Source organism: Lytechinus pictus, chromosome 11, assembly GCF_037042905.1.
Source record: "Lytechinus pictus isolate F3 Inbred chromosome 11, Lp3.0, whole genome shotgun sequence".
Classification (NCBI taxonomy): domain Eukaryota; kingdom Metazoa; phylum Echinodermata; class Echinoidea; order Temnopleuroida; family Toxopneustidae; genus Lytechinus; species Lytechinus pictus.
In genome coordinates this window covers 5,764,134-5,790,008 of record NC_087255.1, presented here as the reverse complement: position 1 = coordinate 5,790,008, position 25,875 = coordinate 5,764,134, and the positions used below count along the sequence as shown (strand labels likewise).

General features: G+C 35.2%; 1 protein-coding gene across 7 annotated transcripts; it reads right to left on the bottom strand.

Moving 5' to 3' along the window:
- Positions 1–2,494: 2,494 nt before the first annotated feature.
- Positions 2,495–25,023, bottom strand: LOC129270748 (uncharacterized). Of its 7 annotated transcripts, XM_064106496.1 has the most exons (11): positions 24,503–24,707; positions 24,241–24,260; positions 22,334–22,394; positions 21,264–21,442; positions 16,098–16,232; positions 14,717–14,874; positions 13,954–14,098; positions 13,311–13,426; positions 11,635–11,756; positions 10,628–10,951; positions 2,495–5,450 (listed from the first exon to the last, which is right to left on the bottom strand). In XM_064106496.1, the coding sequence occupies exons 4-11, from the start codon at positions 21,387–21,389 to the stop codon at positions 5,344–5,346; spliced, it is 1,233 nt and encodes a 410-aa protein (XP_063962566.1). In that variant the 5' UTR covers positions 21,390–21,442; positions 22,334–22,394; positions 24,241–24,260; positions 24,503–24,707; the 3' UTR covers positions 2,495–5,343. The 7 variants fall into 7 exon arrangements, with proteins under 7 accessions (XP_063962566.1, XP_063962563.1, XP_063962564.1 ...); XM_064106493.1 differs by lacking the exons at positions 24,241–24,260; positions 24,503–24,707 and adding an exon at positions 24,717–25,023; XM_064106494.1 differs by lacking the exons at positions 24,241–24,260; positions 24,503–24,707 and adding an exon at positions 24,717–24,905 and having other exon boundaries at positions 14,717–14,871.
- Between the last annotated feature and the right edge of the window lie 852 nt (positions 25,024–25,875).

Here is a 25,875-nt window from a genome sequence, read left to right as displayed (position 1 = left end):
GCTAAAAAATATATACAAATTTTTTTTTAAAAATGAGCATCTACATCTGCACCCCATAACACAAAGATATTCGCTAATTTGAAAGAACAATTCTGATTGGATGGTTCCTCATCAGTCTATATACTTAGCAAAATACGCATGATTGATCTTGATAGGCCATTTCATTTAGCAATTAATCGCTGACCTTTAATTTTTTATGGGGCCCTTATTGCGATTTTGTGTATGGTTAGCCCCCCACTCTCTCAAAACTGTTCAGCGGCCCCTGAAATAAAACATACAAAGTATGAAAGAATAAAAAGGTCTTCCTTTGCAGCTAGCCCTTCATCCTGTAGTTGCCCAGAAGAAAAACAAATTAGAGGCCCGTGCCCCGTCTTACAAAGAGTTGCGATTGATCCAATCAATCTCAACTATATTTCTTTTTTATTTCTTTTTAATGGAAATTAGGAATATGTAGCTTGTAACCAAAAAGAAGCACACTGAATTTTAAGATGGATGCATATACTAATAGCCCTATGTAGAAAATATTTGGAACAAACATGCATTTTAGATGTTGACATTGCTGGCTTTCCATAATTGTGGTTGATCAGATAAGACGTCGGGCCCAGGACTAACAATCACTTGAATTTGGGTTGCAGGTATGTGTGCACAGGCTTACCTTCCAAATAATTCCCTTCAAAAAAAATATTAGATATAAAAGTAGACAGGAAATATTCAGTCTGCTTTGAGGAGTTATTTAAACACATTTTTAAAAACTTTTTATGAGACGGAGGTGCACATGGCCATTAGAGGTTTAGAAAAACAAAGTTGACAGATTGAGACTGATCAAAGCTTTGGTCTAATATTTGTTTGAGTAGTTTGAGTATTTGATTGAGGTTGACCTAGGCACAGCAATGTAATGAGTCACTGCAAGTACTGTATGGGGTAAATATGGCCAGGGCCAGGAGCAGAATTGGATGTGGAAGAGGGGGGGGGGCATGAGGGGGCTTAGAAACATGTTCCATTTGGGTACCCAATCAAAATAAAATAACTACATATTTATGTCTTGTTTATATAAAACTTCTCGAGCATGGAAAGATTTGAAAAATTCAGGATATAATGCCTTTCTGTATTTCTAATATCAAAGTAATAACTTTTAAAAGGAGAGTGCTGAAAGGGCTATTTTACATACAAATAAGAACATTACATAGAGAGGGCGCTAGATGACAAATCTAAATCTTATCAGCTGAAAAAGATGACCAATTTGAATTCTAATGTCTGAAATACCATTCAATGACCACTACACATTTGTAATATTGGACTATACTAGAGACTCGAGTCTAGTTTCTAGACCCAAGTCTAGAGTAAAACTCACATTACCTTTACTAAAGGTTTAGATGGCTTTCATCCTACCAGTAAATTGCCACTTGATCAACACTTGTGTCCAGGGGCGGGTCCAGGATTTTCCAAAAAGGGGGGCAAATTTTTTGAAGGAATAAAATTTGACCAAAAAAAAGGGGGCACACCTGTTTTATGGTATTTTTATACATTACAAATTTTTAATTTTGCTTCTCAAAAAGGGGGGGGGGGCACGTGCCCCCTGTGACCCCCCCCCCTGGATCCGCGCCTGCCTGTGTCTACTTTTAGGTCTCATCCTTTACTACCTGTTCATGAACTAACCAATTGATCTAATTGCCACTTAGCCCATTTACCAGTTTGTCGACTACCCACTTGGTCTATCCCTATAATTAGATGAATTGGTTTATTTTTATTTGACGAAGTGCAATATCATCAGCAGGCATCACTGAAAATTAAACAATCTGTGCCGGCTGCACAGAAACGTTGTCAGCCTAACAGAAGCGCTAACAGTAATCCCAGTCACATATTTCGGATTGTGAAGTCCAAACATTTATTTTAATGTGAAAGTAATGCATCGTTGTAACATCAGACATCGCTGCCACGTTACCGGTAATTGTAACAGGGCCTCTATTGGAATTGTTCGCGCTAACAACGTTTCTGTACGGTCAGTACAGGGCATTAGATGAGTTACTTGTAAATCAGAATTAGATTGAAAGTAGACCAAATGGTCCGTATTCTGAAGTCAGGTTTAACTTAGACCATGGTCTAACTATGTGCTAAAATTATGGAAAGCCAAACATGTCAAAATATTCCTTCCATTGCATGTTTCTTATGCTTGCTGTGCTCTTTCCTAACTCATGAATGGTGAAGAAAGTTATCTTATCTATCCTTCCAAAACATGATTTGAGCAAAAAATGAGCTGATACATTTATATCATATTGTTAGAGATTTATGCAACTATTGGCTGTCCATAGTTAAACCACAACTTTAAACCAAGGTTTAATTTAAACCCGAGTTCAGAATACGGGCCAATGGGTTTAGCCCATGTGATATAAGAATAAATGAGTAGTAGGCCAACTGCTTATATTATAGATAAATGTAAACTCATCTACCTCAGGACCTCAAAATTAAACCAATTTGATCACACATTTGTCAGAAAATTCCTTTTTTTGACACAGATATTTAATGGATACCAAAGTTTCCATTCATGTACAAACAACATACATTTATGTATTATTCATCTGTTATTTATTCAGCACACAATAGTTTGCATACACAAATTACATTCGAAGAAACACTATTCTAGACATGATGGCCCGTATTCTGAAGGCGGGTTTAACTTAGACCATGGTCTAACTCTGTGCTAAAATTATAGGAAGCCCAGTGTCAAAATTTTTATCAAGTTGTATGTTTCTTATGTTTACTCTGCTCTTTCCTGATTCATCGATGGTGAAGACAATCATCTATTTATACTTCCTAGACAATTATGAATGATTTGAGAGCCAAATAAGCTGAAATATGATATCTCTATTGTTAGTGGTTTTTGTAACAATTGGCTATCCATACTTAAACCACAACTTTAAAACTGAGTTAAGTTAAACCCGACTTCAGAATACCGGCCAATTAGTCATTCACCTATTGCATAAAAGATTATTACACTAACTAGATACAGGTAGAATAATTTTGTGAACCATATTTGGATTAGCAAATCTGTCATCACACAGCACAGTCCTTGTGTGTGATCAAAAACTTCAAATCTGTGATTACATACATGACATTTCAGCAAAAGTATCTATTTCACTTGAGTATTTTCATCGGTTTTCTTTTTCTAATATTGAACCAGCCCATTATTCATATCTAAGAGGAAGGAGCAAAATTACCACATATAGGTATAACACAAAATAATAACATTGAATTAAGTAGCTTTTCATTACTACAAAATTTTATTGGAATAAGATTTGTTTTCATGCTACTTTGAAGAAAACATGTATATTGACACATGAAGTAATAACAAGTTGACCCAGAAAGTTTCCACAATTTTTTGTCACTTTCTTGTATCGCAATTTTTTCCCCAAATAGTGAACTGAGTATTACATGCTAACGAATTGGCTGATCAATTAAAAATATTCTTCAGTCAATGAAAAGGACTACATGATAAGATCACAAAAATTCTAGGAAGATCTGTACGTTGTGTTGGTCCAGAAGCACGAGCTGAAAACTTTTGAAAATTTTACTTGAAATCTTTATAACATCCCCCTTTTTTATAAAGAAGAAACTAATATTCCGCATATGTGATTGAACAAGCTGTGTATCTCAACTAGGCTAATTATTAAAAGTTATCTCAAAGGGGATTTTTTTGAAGTTTTTTATTTTTATTTGTAACACAGTCTTTTCTGTCTCGTCTTTCAATCTGAAGGATGTGGGTTCAATTCCAAGCAATGGCGCGTTTTCCTTCAGCAAGAATTTACCCACATTATGCTGCACTCAACCCAGGTGAGGTAAATGGGTACTGACAGGAAATAATTCCTCAAAAAGCTGTGTGCACCTGAATTGATAGCCTAGCTTAGCCGGGTAATAATAATAGCAGGGCCCGCTGGGAGAACACTTTTTGGAACTGAAGTGGATACCCTGGGTAAATATTATTATTATTATATTAATGAGACCACACACACTGTTGGTCACTCCCTCTCGCTATAAAAGTAAGATACTTCATACTGCAGCGTTAAGTTTCAAATGTAAAGGTTCACGGTTCACATCCGCAACTTTAATCTGTGTCACACAAAATCCATTTAAATTTTCTCTTGTATGATCATTTGCACTTCATATACTCACACAGAATCAAGGTAAAATATTTATTGCATACTTTGTACTGCAGGGCTAAAGACTTAAAAATATAGGTTCAATGTTCAAATCCACATCATAATCTGTGTCACACGAAATCAATAATAAATTTTCTTACATCCTTTGCACTCCATAGTTTAAATCAAGATATTTCTTGCATTCTTTGCACCACAGAGTTATGGTTCAAACTTAAATGCTCAAAGTTCAAATCCACATCTTAATCAGTGTCACGCAAATTCAAGGTTACATTTTCTCCTGAATTCTTTGCACTACATACTAGTTCAAGGTTTTAAGTTCAAATCCACATCTGAAATCTATGACATATAGTGTACAATCAAGGTAAAATATTTCTTGCATACTTTGTACTGAGTAAGTAGTTCAAAGTTCAAGTCCACAAATCAATCTGCATCACACAAAATCAAGGTGAAATTTTCTCTCTTGTATACATGCAAGATTTTAAAGTTCAAATCCACATTTTAATCTGTGTCACAAAAAAAAATCATATGAAATTCATGTGAAAACTCTACCTTACAAACTTTGCACTGCAAAGTTCAGAGTCACACTATTTCAAATCCACATCTGAAATTCTAATGCTAAAAATCCAGTTTGAAGTATGTATCTTATGAAATAAATGTAAAATATCTTTCTTAAAAAAGTTGCACTGCAGAATCAAGGTTTTTATTTCAAAATTCAAATCCACATCTGAATTCTTGTTGCTTTAATTAAATCAAGGTCAAAGTTGATGTTGCAAACTTTGCACTTCATAGGTTACACTTCACATCCAAATCTGAAAATTTCTAGCCATTGTCCAAAGTCGGCGTCTACGTTGCACACTTGGCACTCGATAGGTCACACTTCAAATCCGCATCTGAAACTCAATTGCAAGGCTGAAGTCTTTGTCGCAAACTTTGCACTTCACAGTTCACAATTCACATCCACATCTAAAGGTTTGTTGTACTGAATCAAGGTTGAAATCTTTCTTGCAAACCTTGCACTTCATAGTTTACACTTTAAATGCGCATCTGGAACTCAATTGCAAGGCTGAAGTCTTTGTTGCAAACTTTTTACTTCACAGGTCACAGTTCAGATGGACACTATCTGAAACTATATTGCTTTATTCAAGTTTGAAGTCTTTAGTTCTTGCAGGGTTCAAAGGTCATTTCTGAGTCACATAAAATCAAGGTCAAGGTTTCCAGAGTCCAACGAGATGGCACTTCCAAACTCTTCACCCTTGTGACTCACATCAAGATCAGACAAGTAGAGGCTGAGGTCATCTATACATCAGAAAAACAAGAAAGAAATTACAATCTAACATCATGAAACAAGGACTGGGGTGTTTCACAAAAATTTAAGTAACGCATTACCGCATTAGTCAAATCAAGCTCAGAGGACTCACACTTCTGTGGAGTCATCAATGAGGTCATTTATAGGTAAAAGACAGTAGTTGCAGCAAACAATTATTTCATTCTGAGAAAGTCTTTTAAATCAAGGGTAATTGTCAAATAATCATCATACATCTAGATCTGGTAAATTAATGTAAACTTATCTTTGTAAAATCATGAAATCTTAGTTCAAAGTCGATAATTCTGTTGTTCACTAACACAGAAAAGCACATGTGGAACAATGTATCAATATTGCTTCTAAAGATACCCAACATTTGATGGAATTCTGTGCTTATTTTGCTAATTTCTCAGCAAGTACGCATTTTCTTCTAGAGCTGTTTGGCACATATTTCTTATTTATACATACAAACCCTTTGGTGGTAATTTCATTAGATTCTGTTCGAACTAATTTTGAGATCGTTACCACAACTGGGGGTGGGGGGTGTTTCACAAAGATTTAAGTATGACTTTAGTCGCACTTAAATGCCGACATGTACATGATATGCAACGCGCAATCTTATTGATCAATACGCAGTAGTGCGCGTCCATTTGCCATGATCTGACCAATGCGGTGATGGGCAATTCCATGGAAAATGTTCACTTTAGAGAAAAAATGAAGTTTAAGATTTCACTTAAGCAGTCAAATTTTCTTAAAAAGTAATCTATAGAGTTTCAATTTCCAATAGAAAAATCGCAATATTGATAAATTTTTTTAGTTTTTTCCACCATAAAAAAAATAGAATAGTAAATTGCAAAATCTAAAAAATGTGGCTATTTTTAAACATTTCATCTTTCCTGTCTCTATTAAAAGCAAATAAGGTCCCAGAGGTCTCTTTTAACTTTTGAATAGTTGATTAATGTTTACATCAACATAAAATCATCGTTGAATTTTATGCCATTCATCAATTTTAGAGAAATCGATCTTCAGATTTGTGTAATTTCTTTATCATTATCAGTGTCATGTCCGTTACGTTTTTCACTTAAAGTTTTCACAGCTTACAGGAAATTTGTCTGAAGGTACTGCAGATTCAGATTCTATGTTAGAATTAAACCCCCTACCATGTGTAGCAATCATTTTCCCTTACCACTTTTCATTTTCATAAAAATGGCGTAACGGACATGACACTTCGCGTAACGGACATGACGCCTTATATATGACAAAAGGCAGCATTCACGAAAACAAAATATTAGGCTCAGTTTCACAGACTGAGGTCAGTCTCAATTGCTTGAAGGAGAATGAAACTCTTGAAGCAAGTTAGCTTTTGTGAAAGCAGAAAAATCTAAGAATAAGATCAACAAAAGTTTGAGTAAAATAGGACTAGCAATAGAAGAGTTATGAGCATTTGAATGTCGAGATCACTAATGCTATGGAGATCCTCCCATTGGCAATGCGACCAAGATCTATGATATCACAGATGAACAACTCTCCCCTTTTGGACACTGAAAATATACCCCAAAACATATCTTTTTGCTCATTCTAATCATATGACAAACGATTCATCAATGATTTAATGTTGTGAAACCTCTGTACTTGTCCTCTCATAAAGAGAACACCTCACCTTGTGATAGACTCTATAAAAGTGAGAATATAGGTGAAATAAGTACTACAGTAATGAGGGAGTTGTACGTGTGTGACATCACAGATCTTGGTCGCATTGCCAATGGGAGGAACTACATAGCATTAGTGATCTCAATATTCAAATGCTCATAACTTTCTTATTATTCATTAAATCTTCCTCAAACTTTCAACAATATTTTTCTTTGATTTTTCTCTTTGATATGGATTCAGCTGGTTTCAAGGGTTTCATTCTCCTTTGAGGATAGCTGGATGTAATAACTCCTAGAATATGCATGTCATTCAAGCTATTTTTAGAAGTTGGTTAATGATGAAAGTTCAGCTCTTGTTCTTGTGTATTTTCTGAGAATTAACGGTATGCCACATAATATTAGGATAAGATGAAGCTAGATCTGGCAACATACTCGGATCACAATCTGTATCATTTGTGTTTGAACAATACAATTGATTATCTTAGGTGTTTGCACTGACAGTTTGGAGCATGATAAAATTCCAACTTGTGAATTCATGAGATCATTTTTGATATTGCTTCAAAGTATCTGACTTTCACCAACCTCAACTTCTTCAGTGATGGCACGGGCTCACATTTAAAAACAAGTTTGTATTCAGATATCTGTGTTACATGATGTAGCTCTATGAATCCATGAATCTACAGTGGCACTTATTTGCAATATCACAATGCAAAGGGGCTGTGGAAGGAATGTGGCGCGATCAATAAATTATGTCATAGTATTTTGGTCAGCCATAATCACGATTTGAATTATGTATCTTCATTTGTACACAAGCAGCGCAGACAATGCAACGAAATTAGATACAGCCACATTTGTCAGCAAGCAAGATCGTAAGATTTAGAACATCCAAGATTTGATGAAAGGATGATTATACTCAGGATGATATTTATTTTGAATGAAAAAATCTCAGAAGCGATTTATATACAAACATTCCAATTAACTTTCAACTCATACATAATCGATAATGAAAGACTGGTTTCCAGGTACTGCTATTAAATTTTAAAATACTTTTTAATATCATTTTTTTAATCTTAAAACTGACATTACTACTAGTACATATTCTTTATCATAAAATACATTTCATAATATGTTCATCTTGGATTTATACAGGTCTGGTACATTTTGTTTTCTTCTCACAAAAATTAGATTTGGTCTTCTCAGTGTGTCGTAATGGTACTATAAGCATTGTATTCTATATAAAATTATCATGTAGGCTATTGAATTACTAATACCTGACAATAATATCTACATGTTTTTCTTAAGAATGTTGGTAAAGGTACTTTGATGTTACATAATTACATTCATTATTCATATTTCTTTCATTTTGAAACTAAGAAGTGCTGATGAAGTTCACTTCGTAAGGGTGTCATGTCCGTTACGCTAGTGTATATTGTCAAATAGTAAGCCATGAATAAAAAATAATCTTTACTATCAACTTTTTCTCTTTTAATTAGGTGTGGCGGATGGTAGTAACTGGAAAATACTCATTAACTGTTGTTAACTGGTGTAAAAGAAATTTTTCTAAATATTTGTTTGTTTTATAAATATTATACGAAAAGCCCCTCTCTCAAATTGCAAAATAATGGGAGATATTACAGATTACCAGTTATGATGTGTGTCTAAAACCGCTAGCCTTAACATGCAAACAATTAGACTTGTACCATATCTTGTAATAAAATAATTATATTCGCTTACAAAAAGTGGACGAAACTGTCATGTCCGTTACGCTTCGTGTGTCATGTCCGTTACGCTACATTTTGAGCTATGAATACAGAATGCACTGCAAAACTGTTGTTAAACACCATTTTATGGATAGAGCATGATCTTAAGGTTAAATTAACACCAACATCGGGTACATGCAATCTAAGAATTCACAGGAATTTTGGTAAGCAATAGGAGGTAAAAATGCTTCATCCATTTCGTGTCATGTCCGTTACGCTCACAAAGAGTACAATTTCTCCGCAACTGTTCAACGAAACGATTTGTAATTTCATGTGTATGTAACTGATACTTAAATATGTCTGATAAGCTCAGTAACAATTATCAAAAGACTGCTTATTCTACTGTATAAACCTTTGAATCACAAAAATTTGTCTGAACGTCATGTCCGTTACGCTGGAATTGACCTGATGTCTTTTTATACCGCACGCAACTTGGCATTTAATTGTGACTCTAAGTAATACTTAAATCTTTGTGAAACACCCCCCTGGTATTTATGTTTAAGCAATAAGCACAAGTGTAAGTGACACTTAACTCTTTTTAGGAAACATCCCCCTACTTTTTTAAAATTTAGGTTTTTTTACCAAAATCAAATTCATATTTTCAAATATACTGGGCAATTACATAATTATAAGAGCCACTCATAGAAACAACAAAAGTCAGAAGTGCTGACAGCTGTAACCAGCAATCCTGATGTGGAGAAATCTACATGGGCCAATGAAGATAAACTTAAAGAATGCATTTTACCTATATCCAACTAAAAAAAGGAACAAAATCAACAGAAGACATGCTCAAGTAACAATAGTTCAATTCTAATTTAAATGCTCTACAATTATGTTTGCTCTTCTGCAGATTTTTATTTTGTTTAAATTCTTCAAAACTTGAAATTGCAATTTATTTCTACTTGCTTGAATTTAGAGTGAGCATGAGGTGACAGGGAATGGACAATTTTATTCTTATGAACACAAGAGGGCGCTAAGCAATGTCAAACTCTGGGGTTTGATGTGCATGCATATATGAGAAGGAAGACTTCTCATCTCATACATTTTCATGTGCAAAGATAATGATTAAGGCCAAGCATGTCTTATCAAAATAACATTTGGATACATGAATACTTTGTAGTCCTAAAATTAACTGATTTATTTAATTGATATCATCCAATAACAACAATTATCTATGACAGGGTGTTTTAACGATGTATCCAAAACATATATTTTGGCCTGCATGAATTGACTGTGTACTGTGAGAGAATTTTGAGCAAAGCACCAAATTTTGACAAATATCCCATAGGCTATTGTACAAAACTTGCAGTTCAATATGGGATCGTATTGCACAGTCATTAGAGCCAATATTGCACTCATCTGTGATTCATGCCATATTGGCCCCAACTCTTGAAATATCTCTGGGCCCCATCTTACAAAGAGTTACGATTGATCCGATCAATCAATCTCAAGTACATGGAAATCCATCAATGTCATAATTTCTTTTTCTTTAGGAAATTGCAAAGTATCCTTTGAAAACAAAGAGAAACATACTGAATTGTTAAGAAAACAGTGAATGTATGAATATACATCATATCTAGAAAATACTCTGAACAACCTGTATTTTAGATGTTGCTGTTGCTGGCCTTCCATAGTAGTGGTTGATTGGATCAATCGTAACTCTTTGTAAGCGGGGTTCCGGTATCCCAATCTGAGCCATCCAATATCTAAAAAGACGGGCAAAATTTCTAAGTTGATTAGAAGTCAAATTTCGAATCTCACCTTGGAAGTCGACAATGTCCTCGTCATCCTCATCATCTTCATCATCGTCGCCTGCCAGCTGCTTCCCTCCATCTTGTCTCCTCTTCTCCGCACCCTCCTCCTCGTCTTCTTCGTGACTGATACTGAGCGGCAGAGAGATCTCCGAGCTGCTCAGGTCCTCGATGCTCGATGTACTGCCAGTGCTCTGGTCCATTTTGGTCCTTCTCGTCTTCTTCTTCCGGTCTGGATGGTGATGGTGCCCCATCCGTTGCCATGAAGATGATACCACCGTTGGTCCCTTGGATGAGGACACGGAGGATGGGTAGGATCTGTGTCGTCTGCTGCCTGCAAAGTGAAAAGCAAAATATAATTTCTCTGAAATTATATTTCATTTTGCATAGGGGCCTTGAATTGGAATATTATGAAGTTGAAAGAGGGGTTTAATAATGTTACGAAATTAGATTTTTACTTAACTCACAGAAGTTGCAAGGCCTTGGCAATACTAATGTATCAAGCAAATATTAAAATGTCTAAGGGAAAGTTCATCCTGACAAAAAGTTTGTTGTAAAAATACCAAAAAATGATAAAAAATTGTTTTGAAGGTTTGAGGAAAATCCTTCAAAGATTAAGAAATTAGAATGTTAATTTTGTGATTTATGACATCATATACGAGCTGCTGCCCCGTATGTTATGTTATTTTATAAAAAATGCATTAATTTCAATTTTCAAAGGTTAATGATGACTAAGAAAATTGTTAATTTCAGTAGGGGGTGTGAAATCATTTATCTGTTGATATACTGAAGGTAGAACAAAAACATTGTATATAGGGGAGCGGCTCGCATATGACGTCACAAATTAAAAAAAAAATACATAACTTTCTTATAATCTTTGATGGATTATCCTCACAACTTCACTTATATTTGTTATTCCCTTTTCTGCTTCTTTTACAGTAAAAATTTTGTCAGGGTGAGGGTGAACTTCCCCTTCAATAGCAGTGAAAAAATCAAGAAAATGAAGACGAAACATACTGATGCTTGATGAAACTGTAGTAGCAGAGACTGTAGAGGGCACTGATCCATTGCTGGAACGGGAAACTTGAGAGGCGCTTTCAAGCCTGCCATAAGAAGCCAGCAGTTTACTCATTTCCATTCTGCATCAAAATAATAATAAAAACTCCTGAAAATACTGTTATTGCATTTGTATACAAACATTTCTGTTTGAAATAAACTGTAGCATTCAATGGTAGTTTTAGATTAAAAAAAACACAATCTTCAGCTAAATGAACAAAAGAAGATAATTTTTTGCAAAAAGAAAAAGATCAGAATATTAAAATTGCCTAACCCTACTATTTCAAAATGGCTGCTACTAAGGGAATTGAGAATGTGCAAGTGTGGGGAATGAATGGGACCACTAATCAGGAATTTGCTGACTATGATATGGAATACAGTGCGTCCAACAAAAAAGGAAACCCGTTTTCAGAGTTAGATTTCGCAATTCCCTCATTACTTTAGTACTTATTTCACTTATATTCTCACTTTTATAGAGTCTATCACAAGGTGAGGTGTTCTCTTTATGAGAGGACAAGTACAGAGGTTTCACAACATTATATCATTGATGAATAGTTTGTCATATGATTAGAATGAGCAAAAAGAGATGTTTTGGGGTATATTTTCAGTGTCCAAAAGGGGAGAGTTGTTCATCTGTGACATCATAGATCTTGGTCGCATTGCCAATGGGAGGATCTCCATAGCATTAGTGATCTCGACATTCAAATGCTCATAACTTTCTTATTATTCATTCAATCTTCCTCAAACTTTCAACGATATGTTTCTTTGATTTTTCTCTTTGATATGGATTCAGCTGGTTTCAAGAGTTTCATTCTCCTTTAAACATGTTTATATTACAAATTTGATACTCATGGCGAGAGTGGAATCTCATCTCCAATTTGAAACCAACAGCTTAGCAAATCGTTCGCGCATGACAGATTACAAACGATAAATACCGAGGCGTATCAACAGCGATTTGCGCAGAAACTCATATGTGAATCTGAATCCTTTCTCATTTCAGGGATCACTGAGAGAATCTTAACAAAGAATACAAAAGAAATGCTAATGAGCTAATCGTTGAATAAGCAAGTTTATCGTATCTAGAACCAATCTTGTCCAATTTTTCTGTGCAACCTGGTTTTGACATTAAAATTTCAAACTCGTTTTGCTCATTAATGCGTGAAGTGTTTGTCACATATTAGGTATCAAAATAAAGAGGAATAATTGAATCATATGATTATGTAAATCAGATATCATAATTCATTTGCCTTTGAAGAAAAAATACATGGGAATCCTGGTTTCCTTTTTTCTGGGACGCACTGTATTGTAAAGTTCTTGGAGACATCATTAATAATTAGGGGTTCATCATAATTTGAATACTGTTATATTGATTATTTTTGTCACAGGATGATTTATGCTAAATGTAGGGTGGAAAGAAGTAAATTGTCATCATCATCGGCAGCAGCAGCAGCAGAATAATAATAATAATATTCCTCATCATCATCCTCCTCCTCCTCTTCATCATATAATCTTCATCATCATCACCATCATTTTCCTCCTCCTCCTCATCATCATGATCATTTTTGTTGTTATAAGCATTATTAGGCCATTCATGTGAACATTATCTTTCAAGGTATATATAGAAGACTTTATCTTACTTGAGGTCATTGATGTCTTTTTGTTCATTGTACATCCTTGAAGCTTGTTGACGAGATGACAGTCCAAGTTGATTTGATAAGACCTGCTGATGATCTGATTGTACCTTACCAATCTTCTATATATCAAAAACGAAAAAAATATATATATATTACTTTATCCTGAGTCAGAACTTGCGGTATTTCACTCATTTTTCTTCTTCATAAAATGTGTATAAGTTCCTCAAATTCAAGATTTATGGAGGCTTAACTTAAACCATTTTTTAAATTCTTAATTTGCAGAGAATATCAAACCATCATCATTTCAGATATTGTGTTACAATATAATAAATGTAATATTACAATTTACATCTCTTTATTTGAATCGAAAGGAATTGAATTCATATATTCAAATTAGATATTTGAAATTTATTGTTATGCTCAAAGTAAAAATAATTCAACATTGGCATAAAAATCATATTCTGAATTGGTTTTAATACAATTGATCTGAATTTATTCTAATTGAATTGGTTTTAAATGAATTAAATTGAATTAAATTGAATTCAATTCAATTCAAAGTAATTGATCTGAACTGAATTGATTTGAATTGAACTAAGAAGAACTTAATCGATTTGGTTTGAAGGGAATTGAACTGAATTGACCTTACCCTATCAAGTCTGTCCATTCTCCGGCCCATTTCTTTGCCTTCCATCAGCTGACCAGTGACGTCCATCTCCTGCTTGACCAGTCTAGTTCTCAATGTTTCTATTTTATGATGGAGGGCTTTACATTCTGCCTGTAACATCCGCTTACTATAGAAAAAAAAAAATGGGTTAATCACAACCTGTAACGGCTTGGGTTTCCATTTTGAAATCTGTTCAGCATTCTTGTGATGAAGAAGAGTTTCGTTAAATTATGTCTCGGTAAAACAAGTATGACGATGGCAATAATATTCAATATTTTCCATGATACTAACCTTCATTTTTTTTACTCAAATCAGGCAATCTATAATCATTAGGAAACTTATTAAAACTTATTCATCCAGGTAGTATTATTGCCAATTGAAAGCACTTGCAAAGAAATACATTTAATTTACCTTGCTTTACAAATAATGTCATTCAGTCATAGTCCTTATTATCCTTTTTCTTTTCTTTAATGAACATGGCACCACTAATGAAGAATATTCAGAATATATGCAGAATAAAATTGTATTGGTAGATTCTATTTTTCTCCTTTTCTTTTCAGGTATTTGGAGAAATGTTTAGTATGATCTTTAGTATCATTCAATTTATTTTTTCTAATAAAAATAAAAATGTGATTATTTTATAACAAATGGATCAAACACATTGAACATCCACAGATTAAATACATGTCTTGCACCTGGCCGGTACACAAAGTTAGAGAGCAGATGTATGACGTGCTATACTTACGCTTCGTGGAGATCTCTGGCGAGTGTCGTGAGGGCGCTCTCACTGAAATACGCGTCGCTGTTTCCTCCGTTTGTGATCTGTCTTGTGATGCGATCGTGTAATTCATCTAAACGATTTCTCATATCCCTCTGCCAGTCAGCAATCTGCTGTTCAGTCTGCTGTAATATTGATGTTAAAAACAAGTAAGTCGAAAAGTTTGAATACATTAGAAATTCTGAGTAATACTCAAGGCCTTTATGAGGGATATTGATTATGTTTAGAGAAGGGCACTTGAGTTTAAAGGACAAGTCCACCCCAACAAAAATATAATTTGAATAACAAAGACAAATCCAAAAAGCATAACACTGAAAATTTCATCAAAATCGGATGTAAAATAAGAAAGTTATGACATTCTAAAGTTTCGCTTAATTTCACAAAACCATTATATGCACATCCTGGTCGGTATGCAAATGAGGAGACTGATGACGTCATCCACTCACTATTTCTTTTGTATTTTATTATGTGAAATATGAAATATTCTAATTTTCTCCTCATTGTCAAGTGAAACAACAATTAATTCCTCCCTGAACATGTGGAATTAGCATTGTTTAATATCATATGGTTCAGTTAAGTTGGTCCATATTGTCAAATTTGTAAAAAATGAAATATTGTTTAATTCAAACAATTAATTAACAAAGACATAGTGAGTGATGGATATCATCAACTGACTCATTTGCATGTCACTGAGTTGTGCATATCACTGTCTTGTGAAAAATAAGAAAAACTTTAAAATGCCATAACTTTCTTATTTTACATCCGATTTTGATGAAATTTTCAGCATTATGCTAGTTTGATTTTTCTCTATTTATTCAAATTTTTCTGAGGTGGACTTGACCTTTAAGGTGGTGGTCAGAGGGGAAGGGGGCAACCAAAGAAGACGTGGCAGAAGTGCTGGAGGGAGGGTAGGAGGATTGGGTTGAGGGAGGATGCACCAAATAAAGTAGAGGGGGGGGGGAGGAGGGGGTGACATAGTAAATGCTTTATATATCATATCTAAAATATGTACTGACAGTGATATCATATTTTTTCTCTTTGAAACAAACATTCAAATTCAAGTTCATTTATTTCACATCTCTTAAAAAACAGGGTACAATAAAGAGTGAGTTAATGCAATAGAGTAAAAACAACAATGACAGTTGTACAATTAGACAAAAAATAACACGAAAAAACATAGAGTAATGAATGGGATGTGAGGGAGTAACAAAAAGCCATTGGTCTGTCTAGGCTACTCCCTTTTTACATTCATTACTGATAATAAAACAAAACATGAATTTGAATAGCTTATAAACCACACAATGTGTGGAAAGTTTAGGAAATGGAAAGTGATTCAGACTATACGTACATTATACTGCCCCCTGTTTTCAGTAAGTCTTGCGGTCAGCGTGTTGACCTGGTGCTCGAGGTCACGGACCTTGACATCATTCTTCCTTCGGTCACTCTCAAGGTCTTGAACCTGACGGGATAGCTGCTCCATCACCTACAAAACAAATTTTGTATGATGAAAGTATCAACTATTAAAATAGTGAATACTTATAAATGCCCAAGGTCTGCATCATCATCATCATCTGTTATGGGATGAAGGCGTGAGCCTGTAACTCCCAATCGCTTCTTGTAGGATTAATATTGCTGAAAACTACATGTACTACTTCATGAGCTTGCGTGAGGAGTCATGGAAGCTCAAAGTGCTTACTTTGCAAAAGATATCAATACTTCTTTTAAATTTGTCTGTTGTTGGCATTTGTATTAAGTCTTCAGGAAGACTATTCCAGTCATTGCTTACTCTTCTACTAAAGACTTGGAGAAGAAATGGTATGGACAAATGTTGACCATACATGCATAGTAATCTGGTGGACCATTATCATATCTCCTCTCCTCCTTCTATAATAGAGTGAGTACATGTTAAGTTCCCTTAGTCTCCTTTCAAATGGGAAGTTTCTCATATCCTTCACAAGTTTTGTTGCTCGCCTCTGCACTCTCTCAACCTTCTTGGCATGTTCTGTGAATCTACCGTTCCAGATGACACTCCCATGTTCCAGATGTGGCATAATTAATGTCTTGAAGAGAATTGGCAAGATAGTTTTGTTTAGCTAAGTGAAAGTTCTCTTTACAACTGTTGTTTGTATGCCTTGTTAACAGCTAGAGACACATACTGATGAAATTTTAATTGGTTATCAACTGTTACTCAGAGATCCTTTTCAGTAGCCCCTAATTCAGTTCTTGTTCCAGCAAATAGAATTTTGCTTCTGGATTATTCCCTTCAACATTTACTGCTGTTGAAAGGTAACTGCCATTTCTCTGACCATAATTGCAGTCTCTCAAGGTCCTCTTGAAGATCATTGATCTCTGATAAGTCACTCACTATATTGTAAAGTTTGGTGTCGTCAGCAAACAAAGCCACATTGCTCCGAGCTGGCTCCCATTCTGAACTCTAATTTGCTGCTTTTTTAATGAGTATTTGGGCACACCTGCATACACGTGCACATCCACACATGAACTTATAAGCTTGCAAAATGGCCTGCACACTTGATTTCTTGAATTCAATAAATTCAATAATAAAATGTATTCATAACCAAATAATGGTTTCTTAAGCATTAATTCAGTAACTGCATGGTTAATGCAGGGAAATTTTCTATTCTGTAATGTTTTATCCGAACGATTATCAAGTTTTGATGGATCCAGGAAAGAGACTTTCACCAGATGTTGATTATCAACTCTGTACATTCTGTCAAAGATACTACAAGGGGAAGATCGGACAAAACATAAACCACGTAATGAGAAGAGCGCCCCACAGCGTTGAGTAAGTAATGACATTTTTTTACCTTTGCATATAGCAAGATGCTTGTGTACAAAACATATGAGAGAAATGGTGAAGTGTTGAAGGAATAGACAAATTTTACATTCTAAATTTTTCCTTGAATTTAAGATGAATATATTTCAGAGGTTTCTTGGTAATAAAAGGTGGAACTATTCCCATGCACCACCCTTGGGCCCTCTCCAAAGTCCCCTCTCTCATTTCCCCCATATGTTACACATCTGTGTGCCGATGTGGAATGGTTTACTTATTCAACGCTAGTGGGTGTCCTTCCCCATGAGCATTTATTGAGCGTTTTGGAGCGTTTCAAAAATCGCCAAAGTGTCCGATCAAAATCAAATCAAGGTAAGTTGTCAACACTCCCCTAATCGTACAAGCTACTGTACTTTCCTTGATTACAACAACTGATCTCTAAGATTAGCTAGAGCGACTGATCTAATTGCAGCTGGAGTTTAGCTATCATTGCCTATCTGTAGACCTTCATACCATCTACAGAAAAAAAAAAAACACACAAGTGTGATAACACTGATACTGAAATAGCGACAATATGGTAGGGCAAGCAGCTGTAGGAGCCAGCAAATAAAGGATACATTCTATTATACGAATGCCAACTGATATAGAAATGCAGTATTTTTGAGGGATGAAAAAATAATTTTGGGTGTAAACAAAGTATTTTCAGCTTCCTCCAGTTGACATGCGTGTAAAACAATTTTGAGAAAAAAGTATTCCCCATGAAACCTGCAGTAGGCCTATTCTAATATGAAAAGACATAAAATACTACAAAAAGGGACAGTTGTCTGGTAGTGGTATAAACAGTTTGTAGATGAATCATCAACCCCTATTCGACCCTCTTACTTTTGCCCAAGGGCCACATTCGGGAAAAGATTGGAGTCTATATAGTTGGAGATACTTTCAATTTCATTCAACCCCTGGACAGAGGCATATCTGAAAGAAAAATGATGCCGATTCCTAGAAAGACAGTATTAAACAAGTGCAGTGTAACAGATCTGACAAGACTAGAAGAATGTGATGGAGCCATGCCCCTTATCATCAAAATGATGGTTATCACTTGTTGATTTAGCGCTACAAATCCGAGGAGACATTACAGCTAGAAACTCATGGTCACAAAGGGATTTGTGTGACAGAAAACCTAGGTATCTTATGCACTAATACTGGATGTGACACAACATCTTTCTTTGTAAATCACAGCAGTAAGTCACCTTGGAAAGTCTTCCTGAAACATCATGCACTACTCAATTATTTGGGAGGTGGAGAACTCACAAATAAACTCAGAAATGAAACTATCTATAGGATCATGTGAAACATCATCATAATAATCCTCCTCCTCCTCCTCCTCATCATCATCATCATCATCATTACCATCACCATCATCATCATCACCATCATCATCATCATCACCATCATCATCGATCATCATCATCACCATCATCATCATCATCATCATCACCATCATCATTACCATCATCATCACCATCATCATCATCATCATCATCATCATCATCATCATCACCATCATCATTATCATCACCATCTTCATCAATATCACCATCATCATCATCACCATCATCATCACCATCATCATCATCATCATCACCATCATCATTATCATCAACATCTTCACAGAGATGCCAACTTTTGGAAATCAGAATTAGGGAGGATTTGCAACCGACACCAAATTATGTGCGCGTAGCGCACATCTCGAGCGCGGAGCGCTCGACCCTTGCGGCCGGGGTCGAGGGCCCGCCTTAGGGCCCTGGAAGCTCTGGGTTTCTAGATGCTCTCTGGTGCAATCTGACCCTTATTTTGGAGCATTTCACATGTTTTTAAAAAAACATTGTTCCCACTTTTTTGACATAAAAATAAAAATATCAAATATGCATTTTTACATGTAAAAAAAATGAGGGGACAATAGAAGAAAAGTACCTGTTCAACTATAATAATGAGGAATTATCCTCTTTATTATTATTAAAGCGCGGGTAACGTCTTCCTCCTCGCTGTTCCCTTGCTTGGTGAAATAAGTCAACAGGGTACTAGTGGAGCTCGAAGATCTCGTCTTCGCAATATCCGTATGCCGTTTGCTACCTACGTGCTTCCGAATATCATCACGACCTCCGTGCTCAACTTTAATGTCCACGCTGCAAATTGTGCAAAATGCATGGTAGATTCCTCTTTCCGACTTCCGAATACACGGGTACTGGAGACTGTATTCAGTCTTATACTTCTGAGACCATTTCTTGGTCTTTTTTTGTTGATTTTCCGCCATTTCGTGTCAATATCAACCCATCAATACGCCAAAATCACACACCGATATTCCATCGCACGACTCGACAAATCCAGCGGCCGCGAGCGCACACGCCTCGCGAAGCTAGCCGGGCCTACCGGCCTGGTGCACAGTGGATTCCCGTTGGGCATATCACATGCACCAATTTTTCGCTGCTCCTTATTTGTCTTCCTTTCACACATAATTTAGTAGCAGCGAAACGTAATGGAGTTACTACATGCTAAAGTCAGCAGACGATACATGTACTTCCAATCCAATTTGATCAATGCAAAAAAAAATCGTAATTTCGGGAGGATAAGGATGGTAATCGTAAGGGCGGGAGTTGGGATGAATTTTCGGGAGCCTCCCGATGAAATCGGGAGGGTTGGCATCTCTGTCTTCATCATCATCATCATCATTTACCTCCTCCTCCAAATGAAACTATCTATAGGATCATGTGAAACATCTCTCTGCCTGTTGTATAGCATGATCAAAACAGACTCTGTTGAAGCAAGACATGTCTGTTTTCTAAGACCACCAAGCCACAAACCATGTCACCTACAAGTGATGCGTTTCATGTCCATCTCATGCGAGCTCACCATCAAACGATGGTTTGAAAACTGTCCACTATGCTATCCCAGAACTTCCTGCCCTAACTGGCATGGGATGGAGTCGCAGTGACCCAGGACCCGGGGGGGGGGGGTGGGCACTTCCATTGACGAGTAGATACCATGCGTGACCAAAAAAAAACACGTCAAAAGGATCTCTTTTTCAAGAAAGGGCACGTTAAGTACGTAACGTAATAAGGGTGTCATAAACACCGGGCCAAGGACTAGAACCTGTACTGATATCCTTTGAGCCAATACCAAAATGTTGCCCAGGAATGATCGCATGTGCCTTCTTTATCTGCTGAGGAATCAATCACACAAGAATATTTCTCATTTTATTTTGAGAATTTGAGTACCAAGATTGGTTTAGAAGCAACATAAGAGTTAAAACTACATGAGATAATCAATGGCTTGAATTAAAGCAAAGTTCAGAAAGCTGGCAAAAGGGTTAAGAACTTGACTTGATATCTGGGGTCATATTTGGCATACCACTGATTGCAAGATTGTAGAGAACCAATATAAACCAGGATAATTTTAACCTTGGCCCCTAAAACTGAGCTGGGGTCTATGGGAAATGTAATATACTCCAATCTAAAAAAAAATTGTATTTAAAGAGTTTAGAATGCAATCAATACAGGCCAAAAAAAAATGAAAAAATTGAGGACGTTGTGTAATTAATAAAGCATGTTTCAGCAAATAGCTCAGATAATGGTGATATAAGATAGAGTACATGATTATAAAATGAAAGATTTAAATGTGCAATTATAAAGATTGAGAATAATCCATGATTTAATTCATTCTCTTTACCTTATTCTGTCTCTCCACTTTCTCCGAGAGAAGTGCTACCAGGCCAGTAGAGGGCGCACTGTGTCGATACAACTCATAACTAGGCGAGGAACTGGTCAAGATGGCTGAAACTGGGCGCTCCTTCATGTTTTGCTTCAGTCTGATCTTGGGGATGCCATTGCTTAACTGCTCTGTTTGATCTGATATGAGACATATATTGACCATTATTCTGAACTCATAATTAATCTAAACTCTGGTCTAAAGGACAAGTCCACCTCAACAAAAATTGATTTGAATAAAAAGAGAAAAATCCAACAAGCATAACAATGAAAATTTCATCAAAATCGGATGTAAAATAAAATAAATAAATATGACATTTTAAAGTTTCGCTTAATTTCACAAAACAGTTATGCACATCCTGGTCGGTATGCAAATGAGGAGACCTATGACGTCATCCCCTTACTATTTCTTATGTATTTTATCATATGAAATATTCTAATTTTCTCCTCATTTATCAAGTGAAACAACAATTAATTCCTCCCTGAACATGTGAAACTAGCATTGTTTCATACTATAAGGTTTTTTAATCAAGTTGGTCCGTATTGTCAAATCTGTAAAAAAATGAAATATTGTATACTAGTAATTTAAACAATAAAAAAACAAAGGAAAAAGTGAGTGAGGGGCATCATTAGCTGTCTCATTTGCATGTCACTGAGTTGTGCATATCACTGTTTGTGAAAAATAAGAAAAACTTTAAAATATTTCTTATTTTGAATCCAATTTTGATGAAATTTTCAGCGCTATGCTTGTTTGATTTTTCTCTATTTATTCAAATCAACATTTTGCTGGAGTGGACTTGACCTTTAACTTTGGATAGGCAACTGCCACACAAATATCTAACAGTAAAGGTTCAATTAATATCAGCATTCAGCAAAAAAATACTTGCCTTCTCCATTTTCAGTCTCCTATAGATCTTATAAAAAAATTATTGTTTTGCTGAGCATTCTGTTTATATTTACATAAATTAGATTGTTGAAATTAAATCTGAATGTAATTACCAGTGTAAATAATTTTTTTAAAGCATATATTACCTGGAGGGGAGTCTATGAGGGTGCTATCTATTGGCTTGTATCTCGCTGGATCAAGACGATTCTGTGAGAGGATGAAAGAAAAGACTAATTTATAAAACATTTAACAATCCATTCATATTTTGGTAAAAGAAATAATAAAGAATAAAGGTCATATGAAGAATTATAAAAACATGTACAGAAGAGGAGAAATACTGTATGTGAGACCAGTCAAAGAGTACTCGGCCCCCGTTTGGAATGCCGGGATCACCAAGGAAGAAGCAAGAAAACTTGAGTCCATACAAAACCGAGCCCTGCGAGTTGTATTAGGTGAACGCTATATACATGTACAGACCTGCCAACCTCTGGGAATGAAAAATTTTATTCTGTGATAAAAAAAGTGTATTTCATAATAAAATGTGTGGCGCACTCGCTCATCGCGGCGCTCAAGCTGCATGCAAGCTAAAATGCGCACTGCTCTTGCAGATGAAAAAAAAAAAAAACATTTAAACATGTGCATATTAATCTCATCCTGGTTTTAACAAAAGGATTGAAAAAAAAAGTTACCTCAAATTACATTGATCTAATAACCATATTTGTGTAAGTTTTATGAAATAGAGACATATAGAGATGATTTTTCTCAATAAATTACGATTTCGTAAAAAAAAAAAAAAAAAAAAAAAAAAAAAACGTATTGCCCTATTTTGGTTGCAAAAACGTACTAAATACGCCAAAAACGTACTGGTGGGCAGGTCTGCATGTATCTTACAAGCAGGCACTTTTTGTTCTCAAACTGCCTTCTCTTGCTGATCGACGTGGCATTGTGTCTCTCATTTGTGAAGGACCTTGTGAAGCCAACATCCCACTTACCAACCAGAGACTCAAATATTCGATCAACAATGCATTCTAGAGTCAGATTAAGAGACAGTGCAATCCCATATCTTGGAAATCTATTGGTTAATTAATAATCATTTACACACCCAACTGAATGTTTCCTGGGGCTGTTCCCAAATTTTCTATATTTGAAATTCATATTTTGTTTATACTGATTTATACATGTAGGTAAATTCAAAAACTCTGAAATTTTGTAATGAAGAGTGCAAAATGTGTGCCACATTTCAAATGTACCGAGGCTTAGCTCACATTTAAGAAAAAAGGTCACCAAAAATGTGCTAGAAATAAAGAAATTAATTTTGAGTTTCATTAAAAACATACTTAAAAAATTGCAAAACTCAGGTTGGCATCACCAAATGGACAAGTAAAAATAAAGGAAACAGGTAAATAAACGGCAACTCCCAATTTGACAGGGAAGGGAATAGGATTGGCCAGTGCAATTATCAAGGAAGGGTCAAGCAGGTACGGGTCTTTCTGTTTTTTTTTCCGTTAATGCCCACAATCATTATATTGATTATTATGGCATATGAACGTCAAGATTGACTTGACCTTGTATAGAAGAAAGAAGGAAGTGAATGCGGAAAAGATCTTGAAGGAAAAATAAAAGATAGGATATGAATTAGAAAAGGAGAAAAAAGGAAAATAGAGGGAAAAGAACATCAAAGAAAAGAAAGGATAAGAATGAGAATATCTAATGAACAAAAAAACGTAAAGGAGATTAAGAAATAAAATAAAAAGGAAAATACAGGAAAACGGAAGGAAATAAAATTGAATTATAGAGAGAGAAAAAAAAGAAAAGAAAAAGGGAAAGGGAGAAAGATAGAATTAGAAAAGGGAAAGAAAAAATTGAAATGTAAAGAAGGGAAGGAAAGGGAGAAAAAAAAGGGAAAAGAAAGAAAAATTAAGGAAACAGAAAACAAGAAAACTCTCAAGTAATATCATTATTCATAGGGAAAAAAAAGAAAGAAAGAAAAAAACATTTTTTTAAGGAAAGAAAGGAAGAAAAAAATGGAGGAATAAAACTAAGTAGATCTTACCTTAGACTCTAAAATTAAAACTTAAAGGAAACACTCAGACAGTCAGGATGAGGAAAAACAAGGTCAGGAACGAGCGAGGAAGAAAATTAATAGAATGCATTAAAATAGTTTGGGCTAAAAGATTTAACGATAAGTGTCTAGGCTACAACTTGAATGAAAACTTAATACTTTGGTAAGACTTAGACTCTCGTTCACAATATTCTGTCTCTGCAAAATGGGTATCCATGCATGCTAATTTTATTAATGCAAGCGCAAAACATACATGTAAGTTGTATTTATTTGTAACTCTTCTTCGCAACCCTCACTCTCGCTAGCGCTAGCTCTCGCGACCTGTACGGTGCACGGTATGCGGTTACGCGGTAGCTCTCGGGTTAGTCATGCGTCAGTGCAGTGGCTAGCAATTCAGTCTCTGAGCTCGCCGCTCAACAGACAACACATCATCAACGCATCGCACCGCACTTAAATACAAAGCTTACCCTCATTCGGCTTAGATTATCCTCTGTTTCTCTCATGGTATTTGTAAAATTTCGTTCCCAGTCACGAGACATCGTTCCATCAATGAATTTTACTGAGAAGTTGTTATTTTTTTCAACTTCTGAGCTCACTTTCCTTCAAAGCCAAGGTTTTAAAAACAACTTGACAACAAGAATTACAAAAGGGATACTATGGAATGCCAAAGATGGTCATAGAGATAACGTGATTGAAATGCTACAGGTCAGACAAAAAAAAGAAGCATACAATGCAATTACATTGAATAGTTACATGTATATGCATCAAGACATTAAAAAAGGGTTATTATGGAAAAAAAAAAGACAATTCAATAGAAATATAACAAAATGAATTAGTGACTTAATGCCAAATTTTCACAAATATAATGAAACAAGGTCATTCTCCTATCACTACAATATGGCATAGTAATACAAATATTGTTCCAAAAAATAATTAAGAAGTATATCATACATTGTACAAAAAATAAAGCAGATACCACAAAACAGATATGAAAAAAATTATGACTGTACATAGCCATACACTTGTCAACCATAACATGCAAAAGGAGGTGAAAGAAAAAATGGTGGGGGTGTATATGTGAAATCATCTTTTCCTTTCTCTCAATTTTTTTAAAGAGAGCTAGAGAGAAAAAGAAAGGAAATTATTATATCCTATTTCTAATAATGTACTCCTATACCTTAAAATGCAGGGGGCATTTATGCACGGAGCCTATCTTGCTAAATCTCATCAAATAATCCATCAACCAACCAACCTATCAATCGGACAGTCAACAAATTCAATAAATAAACAGATCACCCAACCAATCAATTACTGCATCATCCAATTATTAACCAGCCGGTCAACCAACAATCAATTTATTAATCATTACATCAATCAATAGCCTATATATATGATACATCCATCCAACCACCCCAGGCCAAAACCAACCAATCAATTAATCCATCAATGCATCATCCACCCAACCTGCCAACCAACCAACCAACAAATCAATCAATCAATCAAACAATCAATAATTTAATCAATCAATCAATCATATCAATCAATCAATCAATCAATCGATCAATCGATCAAACAATCGATCAAACAATCAATCAATCAATCAATCATTCATTCAATCAATCAATC